This window comes from Rousettus aegyptiacus, unplaced genomic scaffold (assembly GCF_014176215.1).
Source record: "Rousettus aegyptiacus isolate mRouAeg1 unplaced genomic scaffold, mRouAeg1.p scaffold_m13_p_1, whole genome shotgun sequence".
Taxonomy (NCBI): domain Eukaryota; kingdom Metazoa; phylum Chordata; class Mammalia; order Chiroptera; family Pteropodidae; genus Rousettus; species Rousettus aegyptiacus.
In genome coordinates, this window is record NW_023416284.1 from 121,438,349 (window position 1) to 121,458,623 (window position 20,275).

General features: G+C 32.1%; 1 protein-coding gene across 10 annotated transcripts in view; it reads left to right on the forward strand.

Annotated features, from left to right (window-relative positions):
• The window catches only part of MYO6 (myosin VI), a 141,257-nt gene that overhangs the window by 65,404 nt on the left and 55,578 nt on the right, over positions 1 to 20,275 (forward strand). For all 10 annotated transcript variants that reach the window (XM_016141702.2, XM_016141705.2, XM_016141707.2 and 7 more), the window contains exons 4-11: positions 1,142 to 1,215; positions 4,207 to 4,336; positions 6,238 to 6,343; positions 8,185 to 8,240; positions 10,696 to 10,793; positions 11,083 to 11,247; positions 15,379 to 15,459; positions 18,162 to 18,342. In XM_016141702.2, coding sequence (XP_015997188.1) covers positions 1,142 to 1,215; positions 4,207 to 4,336; positions 6,238 to 6,343; positions 8,185 to 8,240; positions 10,696 to 10,793; positions 11,083 to 11,247; positions 15,379 to 15,459; positions 18,162 to 18,342 — 891 coding nt within the window. The remainder of the gene's footprint in view (positions 1 to 1,141; positions 1,216 to 4,206; positions 4,337 to 6,237; positions 6,344 to 8,184; positions 8,241 to 10,695; positions 10,794 to 11,082; positions 11,248 to 15,378; positions 15,460 to 18,161; positions 18,343 to 20,275) is intronic.

A 20,275-nucleotide genomic window follows, 5' to 3' on the forward strand; every position in this document is an offset into this window, starting at 1 on the left:
GAGACTGAGGCAACAATTAAGAGGCTACTGTGATTACAAAAGAGGTAATGTGACCTAAACTGGGATTAGAGTGTTGGAAATTGGAGATATTTTAGAGATTGAGATTATACTAATTTCGAGCGCCTTCCACAAGTCTGGTTCTCTGTATACCACACTTTATTATGTGGTACACAGAGTTGGAAACTGGTTTAGTGCAAGGAGGCAGAGAAAAGATGATTCTAAGTATTGACAAAGGTTTGCAGTCTGGATCTGAAAAAATAGTGGTACTAATAATAATAGGAATGAAGCGATTGGAAAAAAGAGTGGTTTTGTCTGCTATGTGGTGGAAACGTAGAAGCGTTGCTCAGAGGATTGGAGGGCTGGGAGAGATTAGGCTGAGAGAATAGGATATGTCTGAGTATGTATGTGTGTGTATATACATATGTGTGTATACATGTATATGTGTATTCTGAGATATTAGTAGAACACGTATCAGAAAAACAAGATTTCTACCTTGATTCTGCTATTAATTAGCTGCATATCCTGGGTTAAGACAACATGTATTTTCAACGTCTGGTTGGGAATTTGAGTATGCAGAGGGCTGACATATGTTATACATGGATTTTCAATTGTGACAGCGGTCAGCACTCCTAACCTCTGATATGTTCCAGGGTCAGGTGATTAATTTCTCCAGAACTGTTATTTTGTCCTGTCAGTTGTGTGGCACTGACTGATCTGCTGGTTCCTTCCCATTCTAAAATTTTATCTTTTGTGTTTTTTTCTGTAAAATTCTGAGTGTCAGATTGAATTAATGTTATTACTTTGTTGTGCCAAAAGTGTAGCAAAATCAGCACTATCTAAAGTAGTACTTCCCATTTGAATTGCGCTTGACTTTTTTAACCAGCTTTCATTAATGTGTACTCAGCTGGTACTACATGTACTTACCTGGTTGGAAATTCATTGTTTATAAATATCACATTTGTAAGCTGGATATATTTTAAAATTGGCCTCTTAGGTTACATGTACCACAGTTCTAAGAAGATGGAATGAACACTAACAGGTGAATTATAACATGTATTAAAAGTGATTCAGATTAAGATAGTGCTGTTTTATTTTACCTTTTCTTTCAGATAGTTAATGATTTACACATTTTACATTTCAGGTTCACTAATGTATTTAAACGAAGCCACACTCCTTCATAATATCAAGGTTCGGTACAGTAAAGACAGAATTTATGTAAGTATTTTACCTATGGTTTAAGTTTTTGCAGGGATAATTATTTTACATGCTTTGTTTGATTTTGTCAAGCTGGAAATTTTCTAACAGAAAATCATACTTGATTGAGTTTGTTGAATAAAGTATGAGCTCAATGAGAATAAGAGTTTTTTTTTTTTTTTACTGCTCTAACTCTAGGACTTAGAGCATGCATGGTACATAGAAGGCACTTAGTGAGTATTTATGAAGTGAAATGATGACTTCTGAGCATCATCTAATATCTTTCAGACTTAAAAATGTATTTTTTTATTGTTAAAAAATACTAATTATTTTGGGTTTTGAATTATTTTTTGGAATATATCTGTAGATCTGTTTAATTAGTTCACTTCCCACATTGTTCTGCAAAGAATTTAAAGCATCCTATTAGAAATATATATTTAAATTAAAAACTCGGATGACAAAAAATGTAAATTATGCTAACGGCAGTACGTGAGGAAATATCAAGAACACTGAAATGTTGATCATAGAGCTTAAATGGTTGCAATATTTTATTAAACCCTAAGTAGATACTTTACCTTAAATATTCAGAATATTAAAAAATAAAGAATGCTTTGAATGTAAATGTGGTTTACACCAGCTCACTCAGATGAATACTTAACTAGTATGTTTTAATTATAATTACTCAGTGGGCACATGAGAGGTTTTATTTTAATATGACCTAGTTGTAGATTCCTTTGTTGGCTGGAGATAAATTACCCCGCTGTAGTTCTCCTGTTATAAAGATGGGACTCTTCATTATTTTTGAACGAAGAAAACACATGGCTTCTTTGACACCTCCTAGATCAAATGGCAGTCTTAATATTTTATATCACTATCAATTTGCCTAATTGTACTTACTTAATTCTGACTAAATTACCTTTAGTCTTTGCCATCTGTCCAAGTAGTGACAGCTGGGAAATAGAACCAATCTAATCTTTTCCAAAAGAGTTCACTTGACATCTTTTGGTTATACATAGCACAGTATTAAGTCCTTACTTTCCTCCTTTATTATTTTTTCAAAATCAAGTAAATAAAGAGTATTCTTAGATTTAAATATGGCTATTTTTGATTAGAAATATATTTAGAAGCAAAACTCAACCAACAGATTAATACTGAGCATCTGATGTGTGCTACATGCTGTTTTAGGCACCAAAATAATACAGATGCTTAAAGTTTGTTTGTTAAGAAAGTTTAACTTGTAATAAGTCAATAAAAGGTGATTTGGATATAACAAGGAAACATCATCTTTCAAGTAGAACTGGCTACTATTTTCTCTTTACTGGTCTTACATCACTTGGTGGTGGTAGAACAATCTTATTTCAGCAGATTTTTGTTTTAGATCTTTTTCTTGAAGTTTGGACACTTTTTATTATCTTTACAGCATACTTTTTAAAAATTGATACACTTTGTTTTTATTTGGAATGTTTATACAAAGGTTTAACACCTGTGGGATTTTAACTGGTCTTTTTTTGCTTCCTGTGTTGCAGTGGTACTGTACTTGCTGACTGTGACCATTAATGACTGAAGGTTAATGTGCAGTATTAATTGTATTTTTAAAAATTGTTTATTTCCCACATTGAGTTTAGTTGACCTACACATCTTTGCTGAATTGTGTGGTTGATAGAAGAAAATATCTTTGTGAAATTTTAAGATTTTGTTTGTCTTGTATAATGTCTGTGTCACTGGAGAGTTTTAAGGGTATTCTTGGCTTTTTTGACTCTTCTTTTTCTAAGATATGTCTGTGGTTGAGCAGATGACCTGTTAGATGGCATCTGTTTTGGCATCATCACCTGCCATTTAGAGAACCTGTATTTTCAAAGTTAACTGAAGCTAAGTTTTTTCCTAGCCAGTTATACCATTTAGTTATAAAAATTAGCAATACATAAATATGCTTATTATTACTATAATATATGTACAAAACAGAAACAATTCTGAATGAGTTTAAATGTGATATTTTTGTATTTCTCACCAACCAGAATTATATCACTATTTTCCCTTAGATTTGAGTAAAACAATAGCTAACTCACTTTAACATTTTCATTGAATCCTAAAATCTCTGTTACTTTCCTTTTCTCTTCTGTAGAAAGATTATTATGTGGAATTTCTTTTTACCCTACTCCAGGAAACATCTTTGGGAGCATTCACTGAATTTTAGTTTAGTTTAGGGTTTCTGCATCATTTCCCTTCCACAACTAAAGCAGAAAAAGGAAAAATATGGTCCTGTGTGGCCTATTTGGTCAGTAAACTACAACTAATTGCTAAACCACAACTTTCTTTCTACCCACAAGGAATTTTATGTCTTATTGGTGCATTTTTTTGGGTCTTTTAAAGCCACAGTTAAATTCCAGATATAAAAGAAAGCTTAAGTTGCTCATTAAACATTTAGCCTGTCAATATTCTGGGCAATGGTTAGCATTTGTTTTGCAAAATCAGAGACCAGAAGCTAAATCAATTCTTGGTATTCGGTGATAGGAATAGGCCTAGAGGGTCTTGTGAGTGATATTAAACTCTTCAGTATCAGGGTGAATAAAGTAATTTAGGTGAGGAATATAAATGACCAAAAATCTGGCTGTAGGAGTAGATCTAGGAGAATAGATTCCATAAGCGGAATCTGTTGAGAGGAAGAAGGCAGCTGACTGACATAGACAGAGGTCTAGAGACTGAGCTCCCTGCTCTGACTTTGTGGTGGGCCATAAACCTGGGAGAGCATGTGGGAGGAGGATGTTTTCTTTGAGGCAAAAGGAAGTCAGGAGAGAATCCCGTTGTGTGTTTTGAGTTTCAGATGCCTATGGGATTAGAAGATAGATGTAAATATTTATTGTTAGAGAAGTATTGTCCTGTAGAGATCACGGAATGGTTAGGGCTAGAATCGAAGGTATTTATTTGCTGTATTTTCTTTCTCTTATGAGCCTTGTTTAGTTTTAAATGAAAATAGTAATTGGAAAATTTTATGTTTGTGTTTTTCCTCTTTAGACGTATGTTGCAAACATTCTGATTGCAGTGAACCCATACTTTGACATACCTAAAATATATTCTTCAGAAGCAATAAAGTCTTATCAAGGAAAATCTCTTGGGACAATGCCACCTCATGTCTTTGCAATTGGTAAGTAATTTAATTGCATTTCAATTTTTGTTTTTCCTTATATTGTATAAATTTACTCATTTTTTTCTTATGGATTAATAGAAGGTGCCATGAATTGAATATATGTTTTGGAGGGCCTATATGTATTTTGAATGAATCACCATTGTTAGGAGCATGTGTTTTACACAGGGTGGGGAAGAATATTTTTAAAGCCAAATTATGGAGCAGTTGTATGTACAACATTATCTTTGTTAAATAATTGTGTCCTCTTACGTGTATCTATCCAGTCGAAAGTAAGATGTAATAAAAGCTGACCTAATGATTCTTTTTGACTACTCAGCATGATCAGCTCCATCTTAAAAGCGTCCTTCTTTATAGCTTTGAGGCCCAAGCCTTCTGCTGTCACCCAGGTCACCACTTGGGAGTGTGTTACTTAAGCTAGATATAAGCCGTAAGAGCAGGCATCTTCAAGGCCTTATCTTGCTTTATACAATTTAAAGAATTGAAAATGATATACGTTTCTACCTCTGAGGAATCTGTGTGGGAAGACAGCAGTATCTCTCTGCCTTTCTCTGGCTCTCTCATCTAAAGCACTTTAGCTCTGAGTTGCAGAGAGGTGGAATTATTTGACGTCACCCCCCCCCCCCCCGCCCAGCTGGTAACTGCAAGTTCAGAGATGTTAGCTAACCCTTTGGATCTAGACATAACCCATAGTTATATGATGACATGTTTTGGTACTGATCCTTAGTGCAATCTGTTTTTCTTTGAGTTTTCACTTCATGCCTGTGTTTTGGCCTAACCAGGCTTCATAAACTCCCAGATTTGGCTGACTTCTGTACTGTGTACTGCTAGACAGACTGAATATGTCAGCCAAGTCCAGTGCAACAGTAGATCAGTTTGATTATCAGATACTTTAATGGGCATTAGTATGTTTTTCTGTCAGCTACAAAAATGTAAATAAATTGGCTTTTATTTTTACTTGTTTACTGCTAAAAAAGTATTTATAATGATTCTACAAAAGTGGGTGGAACAGATTGCTGATAAATTGATCAAAAGAATGAGTATATCTTGCATGTAGTTTACATTTGGTCCTTAGAGTAAAAGCCATTTGTAAAGTTGTAAAGTTGTCCTCATCGGTATGGGTAGCACATGGTTGTCTTATATGACTAAATCTGTAAGAACATAATTTTGAATTAAAATTATTTTAATTTGAGACTACTTTCAACAGAATTAAATTGTGCTCAACTTATCTGCATAGTCTTCAAATTTAAGACATTTTATAGCCTAAATAGTTCGAGTATATTGAAGATAATTAAAAATTATATGTATAAATAATTACAATCTAAAAAATTTAAAGCAGTTAATTTTGCCTGTTTCTGAAATGTTGATAGGTTCTACAAGATGTTTAAATTTAATGGTAGTAGTACAGAAACAACACAGATTTATTTTGCAATTATTTTGCAATTATGTATTTTCTCCAGCAGAATTTTTGGTTGCCAGGTTTTTTTTTTTTTTTTTTTTCAGATTCCTTAGTTGATAGCTCGTTGCTTCTTAAATTTCTCTGAGGACTTTGTTAGTTATGCATAGTGAGCAGTTTTTATTTTTATCTCTGCAAATCTTTGGTATTGGGTAGAGCCAAGCCACAGCTAATAATATGGACACATTTTAGTACAAACATAAGAGTTGTTTATTTAGATTTCATATTATTTAGGTGTCAGAATAATAAGCCAGATGTTTAAAGTGAATACTTTTAGAGATGTTTTAAATACTTTTGAATGATTTTATTTAAAAATTTTGCTAACTGTAAACATACATTTATAATTTAGGAACAAGTTCTCTTTGATTGTGAATGAACTTTCTGTCATTTAGTAAATTTGTATTTAATACACTGTTCATCATTAATGTATTATTTTTGACCATAGCTGATAAGGCTTTTCGAGACATGAAGGTGCTCAAGATGAGTCAGTCTGTCATTGTATCTGGAGAATCAGGAGCTGGCAAAACAGAAAATACAAAATTCGTTCTGAGGTGAGGACTATTTAGCTAATCTAGAATCATTTGAATAGGTTGATTTTTTTTGTTGTTACGGTAAAAAAATGTATAACATAAAATTAACTGTCTTAACCATTTCAAAGTGTGTACAGTTCAGTAGCGTTAAATATATTCATACTGTTGTTCAGTCTTTCAGAACTTTTCATCTTGCAAAACTGAAACTATACCCATTAAACCATTCCATATTTCATTCTACCTCAGTCCTTCCTTGGCAACCACTATTCTACTTTCTGCTTCTGTGATTTTGACTACTCTAGATACTTCTTTTAAGTGAATCATACAGTGTGTGTATTTCTGTGTCTGGCTTATTCCACTTAGCATAATATCCTCAAGGTTCATTTATGTTGTAACATGTGTCAGAATTTTTTTTCATTTTTAAGGCTGAATAATCCATTGTCTGTATATATCACATTTGTTTACCCATTCATTTGTTAGTTAGCACTTGGATTGCTTCCACCTCTTGGCTATTGTGAATAGTTCTACTATGAACATGTTATGAACAAAGAGACACTTCTTTGAGATATGAACAATTTAACTTTGAATACTTTTGTATGCTTTATGACATAGTTTAAAATAGGGAGCTCTATCCTTTTTTAAAAAACATACCTTATATGAAGCTAATCTGTAGATTGAAAACTATCTCTGACGTGTTATTCTCATGAGGATCTTTAAGATCAGTGCTGGTTAGGCAAAGGGAAATCTATAAATATTCTTTACATTCTGTTCTCAATATTCCCTTATTAGTGTGGTCAAAACCACTTTTTTCATTATGCTTATGATGTTTGGCATTATTTCTACCACTCTACAGCCCTCGTTCAATGTATCTCTTTGCTGCCATCATATTAAACTCCATAGTTTGTTTAAAATCATAGCATTTTAAACGTCAAAGGAACCATAATGCTCATTGTAGTTTAATTCTTTCAATTTATATACTCAGGGATGTTAAGTCTAGTGTTGAAGCTACTGCTAGGTCCAGTGCATTCTAAATTCTCACCAGTAGTGTTCTCAAGGTATTACAGTTCTTAGTTGATTGCTGAATGGTGGGTCTCTTTGAAATTTTTCTATTTTTTATGCAAATGTATATACTATTTAGAGTTATTTGAAACCAGTTTGAATTTGTTATTGCCTATTATGTATATGAAATTCTAGTTAAATGAATTCTTCCTGATACTCTTGGAATTCTAAGTGGTTCAATTTTTTCTTTATGTAATAATCATATGGCAAGTCTGTGGTTAATATCCACCTTTGAAAATGAACAAATAAGAAACTGTAAATATATAATATAAACCTATACTGTAAATCAGCAATTACTCCTTTGAAATGTACCAGGCAAGCAGTCGTTCTATCATGTTTTATCTTTCACTGTAACAACGAGAAAAGTGGGAACTTCCTAGTTGTTCAGTGGCAGATTACCATATTTTATCTAGCCATGAAGACTGAGTTAATAGGCTTTCACAAAGACTTTGGAATCTAATGCAGAAGATAAATATTACTGCGTGAAATGTGTTATATTTACAACCAAATAGTTGGTTAAATATTTCCAAAAAATACTTAACCAACTATTTGGTTGTAAATATAACCAAAAAATTACCAAAAAAAATTTTAAAAAACAATGCTGATTTAGATGTTAAAGGCAGTTCAAATAGAGGTTTAAATGTTTGTGAAGCTATAACAGAATAGTTGTATTTAAATATAAATTTATGATTTTTAAATGGTTACAGTGATACAGATTTATATTTTACACATATTAAATAAAATTATAACTATTATATATGCAGTATTGTCATCTAAATTTTTTTGTCCTATATTTTAAACAGATATCTGACTGAATCCTATGGAACAGGTCAAGATATTGATGACAGAATTGTTGAAGGTATTATTAATTTTTAAAATTCTGATTTTTTTTTGTCCTTAGATATGTACTGAAATTAACTTATGAGAATCCTCTTAAGTTCTCCCAGCCATCCAAAAGACTTTCCTTTCTCCTTCAAATCTTTTCTCAGATATCATGTTCTCATTTACTTAATGTCCATGCCCCTCTCTCCCACCCCTCCCCATGTGCTAAGGAGAAAGGAAAGTCTTTTGGACTACTGGACTCACATTTCCTTAGAATCCATCCATATGCTTTACTCATATGGTTCTCTTTGTAGTTCTCTGAGGTGTGTTAGGCCTCTTTGGACACTCTTTCTTCTTTCCACTTCCTCACTCTCCCCTACTAGGCACTCAGTAAGTGTTTTAATAATGACAATGACATTAACCTATGTAGGATGTATTAGGCATTGTTTGATTTGCTTAAAATCTGTATCTAATTTAAATCTTCACAGAATGAGGTAGGTGCTATTTTATCCCTACTTAACAATGAGAAACTGGGTAAAAAAAGCTTAAGTAACTTGCTGAAGAGCATATTGCTTATCAGTTGTGAAAGTGGACATAAACCCAGATATCTTAACTATTTGTTGTACTATTTTACTAAATATAACAACTAAAAGTGTTTTATTAAAAAGCATATTTTAACATTATTGACATTTTAAAGAAAAATTTAAGATGATCGGAAATGTATTAGGGGCCTTCTCTGTTTATGCATTTTGCTAGATCATAGCTAGCAAATGTATTTTTTTCACAATGATGTAAAAATGCATGTAGGTGAATATAAATTCAACTAATATTTTTAAAGTTTGCATTAATACAAGTTTTTTGTTTTAATTTTTTTCTTTTTGACTATCTGACAAAGAATGTTTTTATTTTAATTTGACTCAGAGACATGACCTGGATATTTAATAAATCTTGCATTGGAGTCTAACAACATGATCTAATAACATGATCCTGTTTCTAGACATAAATAATTTCTAGTTTTACTTACAGTTCTCACTGTGGTATTATGACACACCCAGGTATGAAGATCTCATAAGTAATGCTTTCTTCACAGTAAAGTACCTTACTGTAGCGAGGAAATCACCCTTTAAAAATGAATAAATAAATAAAACAAATTAAGGCTTAATGCAGTAAAATGCCAATTAATACTCTGATTTGTTTATTCAAGGTACAAACTCTCTTGAGAAATGAATATAGACCTGGTTTCTTCCATGAGAATGTAGTATGTTAAGTTGAGAAAAGTTGTGAAGTATTATTCCAGATGTTTCTACAGCCCCTTACTAAAGGATAAAGTAGATGTTAACTGGCAGGACATAGAAATCTTTCGGTGCCATTCTTAACTGAAGATTGGTTGTTGGTTTTGGGATGAGTATATCATTAATAGCATTAATATAATTTTGTTATAGAGAGGCTCTTACCCTATTTTGGGGCATTTTACTTAATTTATTAAATTCTTCAGCAAAAACTAGTAGTAGATCATCAGTAAAGTAGATCATCAATAACAGTCGTAATTGACTCCTTTCATTGCCAACAGCCAGTCATATGGGCTTCCACAAGTCAGTTGACCCTGATGGGCCTCAGTTTTCTTGCCTATCTGAAAGATGAGGTATATATAATAGCATTTTTTAAGTTTTAATACTTTCTTATTTATTTTGACAAGTGAAACAAGTCGGGGATGATCTTTAAAAGAGTTTAGAGACTAGTTGAGCTTTCTAACATGGATAGAGTAAGAGAAACGGACCTTAAAAGATTTCATAAGAAATAGTCTAGCAGTAACATTGTGAAGTGGTTTATGAGGTGGTCGATGGAAAATATGTAAAGTTGACATTAATCGGGTATGTTTATAGTTGAGACTCTAGTGAGCATAAGAATAAGACTCTTAAGAGACCCTTCTCTAGTCATGAGATGTATGTATGTGAGATTTTAAAAACAATTTTTCTGAGAACCTTTTGTAGGTAATTCTATAAGCTGACTTGTTATGTTTTGTTGGATGTTCATGTAAAAACGTTAAATCCGGAGGTTTTATTAATACATAAAATATTTTAGACAAGTAACTCAACTAATAACTTCTTGTCTGTATTTTGTCACAAGAGGTTTGTGCTTTCTACAATATAATCATTAGTTACTCTTGTAGGGCTGACATACTTGTGAAAACCTTCAAATTTTTAGGGAGTGATTTTTAAATTTATAAATTTTGTAAATGAGTGACTTAAAAATTTAGTCTTTCCCACAACATGTATGTCTTTTAAATATAGTTTGCGTATTTTTCCCATTTCTTGTACTTTAATAGGGCCTGAATATAGTAGTAGTCAATAAATATTGTAGAATTTAACATTACATGTAAATTTTCATGTTAATATTTTTGAGAACATTTTGCTAGCTATATATATATTAGTACATAGAAACATACTCTGTATATTGTTTTGTAATTTTCCTTCATGCTAATTTTTTAATAGCTAACCCACTCTTAGAAGCCTTTGGAAATGCAAAGACTGTTCGCAACAATAATAGCAGTCGATTTGGAAAATTTGTAGAAATACATTTCAATGAAAAGGTAAGTAAGAGTGAGTTTTCGGGGTGATATATTTAGGGGAATGTTTTTGAAAAATACAAGTGTCTTGCTAGAAATAGTGTTGTACTTGAACTCATGGAAAATTTATTTGTTCACTGTGACCTCTAAATACGCTAAGCTTACATTTATATATCTGTTTTTTCCCTTTTATTTGATAAATCCTACAGTCTTTTTGATAGTCGTTTATTTAAAAAGATAATACTTTAACATTGGTAGGTTATACTTTGCTACTTCAAATGTAAAAGTATATTTTCTCTGTTCTGTTTTTTAGAGTTCAGTTGTTGGAGGATTTGTTTCACATTATCTTCTAGAGAAATCTAGAATCTGTGTTCAAGGCAAAGAGGAGAGGAATTATCATATCTTTTATAGGTTGTGTGCTGGTGCTTCTGAAGATATTAGGGAAAAACTTCATTTGAGCTCCCCAGATAATTTTCGGGTAGGTTGGATGAAAAATTTCGTACGATTTTTGTATATTCAATTTCTTTCAATTATAAAACTTATTTCAGTGGATTTTGATATCTAGTTTTATGTAACTTACATTAAATCCAGTGTAATGTAATAGAATGACTTCTGTATTAAGTAGATCTCTATTGAGATTTACTGCTGAGTTTATAATATAGTACTATATGAGGAGGTAAGTAATGGGATAGGTAAAAGGATAGATGTTAAACCCCTTTATCAATTTAAACTCAAAAAGAAATTCATAATAGATCTTTCATGCTCGCTTTAAAGTTACCTTTGATTTTTTGTAAGAGAAAAGTTTGACCACTAAATTAATAATAATAGAGGACCCATGATTATCTTCCTTAATTCAGTTCAACAACAAATACTTACTGCTTATCCTCTGGGTATCAGGCATTGTGCCATGGTTAAAAAGATAAGTGAGACACAGTTTGTGGTCCTGAGCAACTTAGAATCTGGTGGGACACACACAAATTGACGAATATGTTTAATGATAAGAAAGAGATATGCAGAGGATGCTGTGGATTTTGGAAATCTTACTGGAACAGCTGACACTTGATCAGAATCCTGAAGGATTTTCAGGTGTTCACTAGAGAAAAAAAAATGCAAAGGGTGTTCTTGGTAGATACAAAAGGAGATGAACAAAGAAAAACAAGAAACAGTTTAAAAGGTAAGGCAGGAAGTGGTAGAAAGTGAGTCTAGAGAGTTTGGACTTTTATACTTAATAAGGAGCTATTCAAGGGCTTTAAGTAGAAAATTGGATGTCAGATCTAATACTTACCTCTGGGTTTTATATGGAGATGGTTTTAAGTGGGTAGAAGATTGGATGAATAGAAATCGCAACCATGGGTAGATTGGGTGGGAACCTATGGTTATAGTTGCAGTAGCAGTTACCCAGTGCCTGAATTTGGTTTATAGAGGAGGAGACGTTTAACATATTAGGCGGTAAAATTGATAGGACTTAGAGACTGTATATGGTTGGGAGAAGGCAGAGTCTGGAATAATTTTCCAAAATTTGACCAGGGAAACTAGACAGATGTAAATACCATATTGGGGCCAAGTGGAAGATTTAGCATATATGTCAAATTCAGTTTTGGAGCCTATGGATCATCTGAAGTGGAGATGTCCAGAAGACAGATAACTAATCTGAAGATCATTGTCAGTGCTAGAGTGACAGGTTTGGGAGATGTCAGTACTCTGGTGATAGTTAAAACTATGATGGTGGTAAATGAGATTGTCTAGAGAGATTGTGTAATGTAAAAAAGGCATGTGTCAGTATTCAAACTCTGGAGTTGAAGAGGACGAACAGACCAAGAGTTGCTCAAGACAGAAAACATAAATGAAGTTATGAGAGAAGTACAAGGAAAATCAGAAGTGCCAAGAATCACAAGCCAGTAGAGTTTCAAGAAATGGTGACTGGGGATGTTTAGCATAATTTACAAATTCTCAGCTAGAAAACACTGTCCCTAAGAAGGATATATGGGAGTCATGGGATCGGGGTTAGGAATGTAGTGTGCATAAATTTTTCCAGGTGATTTTGATAGTTCTATTTGGACAGGAGTTTTCCATTTGAGAATCATGACATACATACATATTTAATTATTGTTCTGTGTGTGTGTCTGTTTTTGCAACCCAGCCTCTCTCTATTACTTCAATTTTTTTTATTATTATTTTATATTATTTTCAGATACAAGGTACAATGGCTAGACATTTATATAATTTATGAAGTGATCTGGAAGTGATTCAGTTTCTTTTAATGTGTATTTGGAAATTTTTAAACTTTATTGTTTTAAAATGCTTTATCACTGCATTGTTTTTATACTTCTACAATGTCCAGCCTTCTCTAGAACTCACCAAATTAATTGGGATTTGAAGTTAGTTGCCCACATTATCTTCATGAAGGTAAAAGAGGTATATCTCTACATTGATTTTTAGAAAAGGAGTACAAATTACTATGAATCATATGAAATGTAATAATGATGATATGGCTTTGTCCACAATGAGTTAACAAGAAAGTGATGTGACTGTTCTCATTTTAATCCAGCATTTCTTTCCGTTTGGAGGCTTAGGAGCATAGTTTTTATGTCTCAGGATGTATGGTCTTTCCTTGCACAGTGGCAGGCATCCGATGAGGGCAGTTACTGATTACTTTATCAGGTCTCAGTTTCCTGCCTCTAAGGTGAACTGGGAGGCATGATTTCCTCTCTTACAGGAGAGTCCTTCTGGTGTAGGGAACTAGAGGAGCAGCATTACCTTATTTACCCAAATACATCTGCCATTTTAGCTGTTCCTCTTATGCATGCATACACACACCTCTCTGTGCCTCCCCACAAATGGTTATACCTTAAAGCTATTTGAAAGTGTTGGTACTTTCATCAGGTTTTTCTGTAGTTTAGTTTAGGCCTCTAATTACAACTCTTAGGTTGTAGAAACAAAGGAGAACACTACAGTAGGGCGAACACCTTCAATTTTTTTTGTCACTTTATCCAGATTACTGTGTAAAAACTGTAGTGATACACCTGTCTGAAGACATTCATACTAAAAATTTGTATCTGTATTTTATAAAACAAAAGGTTTAAAATTCTTACATTAATCAGTTTCAGATACTTTTGCACATGTTTTATGGAAGTATTTGTTACAGTCATGCAAAGATCTTGAATATGAATAAAGCTTGGATAGAATGAGAATGGGTAGCAAGAATAGTTACAGCTTTCTAGTTACAGAAAATTTGGAATAAACAAATATTTTTCCTAGGTTTGACTATTATGTCAGTCTGTCCAAAAGCCAAGTATTTGATAAAAATAGTTGGGGTCAGGGGATAAAACTCTCAATAGCAAAGGAAACTTTTTGGGGGGCCCCATATATTTAAGCTATGATGATCTTGCTAAATAATAGAGCTCTGTTTTGAAATAGTTAATTGAAAATGTTGACCAGTAGATTGCCTTCCCTTTTTTTTTCCTCAAAGTTTCTAGAGTAGAAAGAAAAATTATATACCATTTTCTCATTTTAACTGATTTTAATATTTCATTATAATGGAGAGGAAAGATGGAAACATTGATCATATAAAATACTAATTTATCCCATTATTCAAAATTTACTATAATTTTTTCCCCTTGGTATCTAAATGATGTGGTGTGGTAAATTTAATTGTACCTTGTATCTGAAAATTCATGCCATGAGGCACTGGAATTGTAAAGACCTGATTTAACAGAAGCTGAAATATTTCTTAAAAATATCCATCTTGTTCCCTGTGTACTTCTTTCCTGCCTCCCCTCCCCTAAATGTGGGTAATAGATTTTCTTTGAGACCAACGTAGTGGTATTTTCTTTTCAACTGCTCTTCTTGTTTTATGTTTTAAAAGCTTTTAAAAAGGCTTCTGGGCAACAAAGTAAAACCTTGAGATGAAAGCTGAAATTGTTATTTTAATAACTATGAAGGTTCATAAAGCAAATATAATTTACGTATAGTCAGTGTTAACTTACAGTAAATATGAAAGGCATGTTTTAAAGCACTGACTCTAAAAAATTAGAAACTCAAGGATAATATTTGTTAGTTAAAATTTAAAATATTAAATCACACTGTGTGGGTCTTTATTTAAGACTTTACAATTTAGTAGGAAGGTGATTTTCATTATCTGCAGTACTTATGAACTATATGTATCTTTAATAAGAGGTTTGACACTGAGAGTATTTAAAATTTTTACCCTTTAAGTATAGGAAAGGTTTATGGTATTGATTTTTATGTTAATCATTTAATTTAAATCTACTTTCAAGAATTGGAATTTTCAACATCTCTGGTTTGATTGGTGGAAGTAAAATGCTTATATAAAAGTATGGGTTTTTTAAAATTTAATTTTATTATTAGTTTAAGTACATAGTCTAACATTTGTTAGACAATTATATAGTTTATAAAATGATCCCTGTAATTGTTTCTTTCTCTCCTCTGGCTCTCCACCTAGCCGTTACATTAGAAGTATGGATTTTAATTGAGACGTTATGTTTAGAAATTATTTATGGTTAGCACTACTTAATAAGTTGTGTTTTCTTATGTATTATTTTCATTAGGATCATATTTGTTAATTATATTTTACCTTTCTTTGTCATAGTATTTAAACCGAGGCTGCACTAGATACTTTGCTAACAAAGAAACTGACAAACAAATTTTACAGAACCGAAAAACTCCTGAGGTATAGTAGACTGTTTTTTTAAAGTCTTTAATACAAAAAAATTATGCTGAAAGATAATATATATATATTATTTTATTTTGGAACTCAAATAAGATTTTTGACTTTTAGGCTGTACTTTAAAAAAAAACTAAATACTCATCCAAATCTCTCTTACGGTGTATGTAGTACTGTATTCCTATGTTTGTATCTACAGAAGCTATAGGTTCTGGTTCTTCTTGGTTAGGCCTCAGCACACTACTGCTATCCTTTTGTTCTTTTCCCAGCATGGGAGTGTTAAATTGTAAAAGAATTATCCTGCGCTAACATTTTCGAAACTTACTCTCATAGTACCCACTTGGGATTAAGTATAAAATAAATCCTTTATAATTTATTGCCTGCTTCAAGGCTGAAGTAAACTTTGTAGTAGACACTAAATAGAATAAACATTCTTGTGAATTAATACTTATATATTATTGTATTTTTTTTAAAAGCATAGTTCTCTAATATATTATGAGAAGTTTTATATATAGGTCTTACTAAGTTAATACATTTCTAAGATTAATTAGTTGTAATTATACCGTTAAGCATTATTTTAAAAACATTAAATCCTTAACCTAAAAATATGTAACAACCCTTATACATTTTAATATGCAGTGTTTAAGTAATAAGTGGTATTAAATTGTATCTACTCAGGGAGCTTAAATTATGAAATACGAAGTCAGGATTAATTATACGGACTAGTTCATATTGTCTTTATTAATTTTATTAAAAGTTTTCTATTCAGTATGTAATTGAACAAGTTTTTATTATACTCAGTTTTTAATGCTCTTGAATTTATTAGTCGGATGTTTTTGACTCCTTTCAAAACTTAGTGAAATGTATTATGTCTTTGTTACATTTGCAGAAAAAAACAGAAAACAAATGAAAATCCCCATTATTTTGAATTCTAATCAGATCAGCCTGCATTTAATCTTTGTTTAAGTTCACATTTTATTTATCATTTTACATACAGATGTCTGAAATATGAATCACAAACTTTAGTGTGTTACATTCATGGTTGGAACTTTAAAAAGTAACATTGTTTATTATAGCATCTGCCTTTGCTGTGATAACCTATAATTTTATAAGTCATCATCAAAATATAGAAATTGTATTTTTTTCACTAAGATAACGGAGACATTTTCTAGTGGGATATTGCAGCTGTCCTAAAGGGAAAAAATATATACATATCTATATTAATTGACCTTTTAGCATGGAATAAACTGAGGAAAGAAAACTGGGTTTTACTTTTTAAAAAGTAACATATGTATTATTTGTACTCTTCTTAGAAGAAAATGTGCCCTTTCTGATTCTAGCATCAGCATACTTTATTAGGAATCTCATTTATATTATTGAGTGTGTGTGTGTGTGTGTGTGTATCTAAATACATAATAGAGCAATGGATTAATATGTTTAAATTACTTTTTATGTTTTCTTTACCAGGAGGATGAGGTGATCATTTTGACTAATTAGAATCCTTTGCTTGGTTCCATTTGACTGTTTTTAAGCTGTGTGTAATTTTTAGGAGAATGCAGTATTTTTAGTCTGCTATAACAGCAATATGGTCATTAACATTTGATTAGAAACAGTTTTTAAATGAAGTAACTGTTCCGTTGCAAGACTAAAAATAATGCATGGTATGTTTTCTGTTAACGTTAGCTGCATGTGATTGTTTTCTTTGTTGCTTTGAAGAGTAAAATTAAATTTCTTTATCTAGACATTTTTCAGAAATTTCATACAAACATAATTAAGCATTTTAAAGAATTTTGTGGAAAGGCAATTAAAACTTTAGCTAGGAAGCAATTGGCAATTAAAACTTTAGCTAGGAAGCAATTGGCAGTTACCTTATGTTTAGTTTTGTTTATTCATTCTGAAGTTCTGGTAAATCCGTAGTCCAGCCTTTCGGTGTCCAGTAACTTTTATTTTTCTCCTCTTGGTTTTTATAGGCCTGACTTTTCTTCTTTTCTGAGTTTGTTATAGGGTCTAACAAATAACTATTTCAGATGCAAGTTCTTTTAGGAGAGAAAGCAAATTTTCTCTTCTTTTTTTCTGAAATGTTCTCAGTCATTGCATAAATTCTTAGAGTAAGCGTAATACCTACTAATATGTTTTATCTCATATATATTTACACACAAAAAAAGGTTTAAAAAATAATTCTCAGACCATGAAAACTGTTAATAGCCTGTCCACTATTTACTACTGTTAAATATTGACGCAGTTGATGGCAGTTTATTCTAAGTGTCAGACTTAAATTTTTAGTACAATTTTTTACTTCAGTTCTTTTTGACCTATGGCTCATGTTGATTCATTTCAATCATTGATATTTCCTTATGTTTTACCCAATTTTTATTTTTCTGTAATATTCCAGCATTAAAAGGCTTTATGGTTAAAACTGTAATTTGATTGAAAACATCTGATTCCATTTTTTTCATCTCATTCTATTTTCGACTGAAATTTTTATTGAGATAATCGTAGATTCACACGCAGTCAAAAGAAATTGTACAGAGGTCCTGTGTACACTTTGCCCAGTAATTTTGGTTTTTGAATGTTTTAGAATGCTAAAGTTTTTCTCTAGATAATTTTATTTTTGCATGTTATATAGTGCATCAATAGACCTTGTGTGATTTTTTTAGTATACTTAAATAATGTAAAGTGTGGTTAATTGATGTGTTTTTATTTTGTAGCATCTTAAGGCAGGTTCCTTGAAAGATCCTCTGTTAGATGACCATGGAGACTTTATTAGAATGTGCACAGCCATGAAAAAGATTGGTTTGGATGATGATGAAAAGCTTGATCTGTTCCGGGTAGTAGCTGGTGTCCTGCATCTTGGAAATATTGATTTTGAGGAAGCCGGCAGCACTTCAGGTTTTTTTTGTAGTTTATTTGTTTCGTTTTAAAGAGGAGTAAAATTAGAAGTTCTGTCATTTCTTCATTATGTGTAAATTGCATCTGTTTGTGTGCAGGTTTGTTAATACCATGAAATTTCTAGACTATACCGTATTACATGGTGAATTGTACAAATGAAGGATGCTGCATTATTAGTCATTATGAGCTCTGTTTTGAAGAAATTAGTGATACTGATGAGGAATAGACTCATTTTATGAAGGACAAGCAACTGACTACCAGGGTCATATTTAGTTAAATTTTTCAGCTGACATTATACTTTCCCAATAAGTGAACAGAATAATTCTGTATCATCTGTTAAGGTATTTTGACATTTTTCTTATTAATCGATTTAAACTTGAATCAGTTAATTAGGGCAGTTGAATACATAAAAGCCCATATATTTTATTACTGGAAATGAGAATAGGATAAACTTTATGCAAATCACAAAGAGCATTTAAGTGCCTGTATGAAAGTAATTTTCAACTCGAGTGTTTTGGTCTCTACATAAAGAGTAAGAATTTTTATATAATCATAAGTTCGATCCATGAATACAGGGGTTGGCAAACTATGGCCTACGACTAAATCTGACCAGCTGCTTGTTTTTGCAAAAATAATGTCAGAACATAGCCACGCCCATTTACTTATGTCTTGACTATTCTAGCTTTTGTGCTATTGTAGCAGAGCAGAGTAGTTGTGACAGAGACTGTAAGGCCAGCAAAGCCTACAACCTGACACTTTAGAGAAAAAGATTGTTGACTCCTGCATAAATATATTATTTAAAAATTTTACAGTGAGTTAAAAAAAAAATCGAACACACCACTTAGTGTAGTAAATAACATGAGCTTTAGTGTCAGATTATAGAAGCTCTGTGAGCCTTGGTGTTTTTCATTTGTAAAAACAATAAATAATCCATGAGAAGTGCTTTCGAAGTGTAATGTCTAGCAATAGTATGCACTTAGGGAAGTAGAACAAGAGTAAGGAAAAATAACATTTAAAAAATATGTCTGCTTTGTGTAAGACCTTTTATATATTCTCTTTCATCATAAACATAATTATAATCTAAACTTCATAAAGATAATGAAGTAGGGGATATTATCTCCATTTTACAGAAGTGAAACTTGTGTATAGGTAAAATGGTTATTAATCAAGTTATAGATATGAAAGTTGGGTTTTACCAAAGTCTAACTAATTTGAGTACTTGTGATAATTGTCCCTCAGTGCCCCAGTCACTGAACCTTCCTGAGTGTCCTCATCTGTGAATGAGCAGATTGAAATAGTCCTAATGACTTTCAGATCCAATATCCTATGAGGCCGTGAATTCAGTAACATCAGATGCAACATAGCATGATGTTTAAGAGCACATGCTCCCTTTTTTGGCTCTCTGAGCAGCACCATGGCAGTCAGCAGAAACAAGTGCCTTACGAAAGGCGACCAAAAGGAAACCGAGAAGAGTGACTGACCCATTTCCTAAGCAAGATTAGTATGGTGTGAAAGCACCAGTTATGTTCAATATAATATTGGGACTACTCTAGTCAAGAGAACTCGAACCAAGATTGTATCTGATGATCTCAAGGTAGTGTTTTTGAAGCAAGCCTGACTGATCTGCAGAATGATGACATTGCCTTTAGGAAATTCAGGCTATTGACTGAAGACGTTCAGGACAAAAACTGCCTGACTAATTTCCTTGGCATGGATCTTATCAGTGACAAAATGTGCTCCAAAGTCAAAAAATGGCAGATTCTTTTTGAGGGAATAAAATTTTATTTTGAAAATGTAATGAATGTTAAAATATATTTCATTTGCTCTGCAGCATTGTTATACCGAAGGAGCACACGGGACTTTAAAGTAACACAAAATAAGTTTAGAATATTTAATGTACACTTTGAAAGTGTCGTTAGAAGTGATAAAAGTG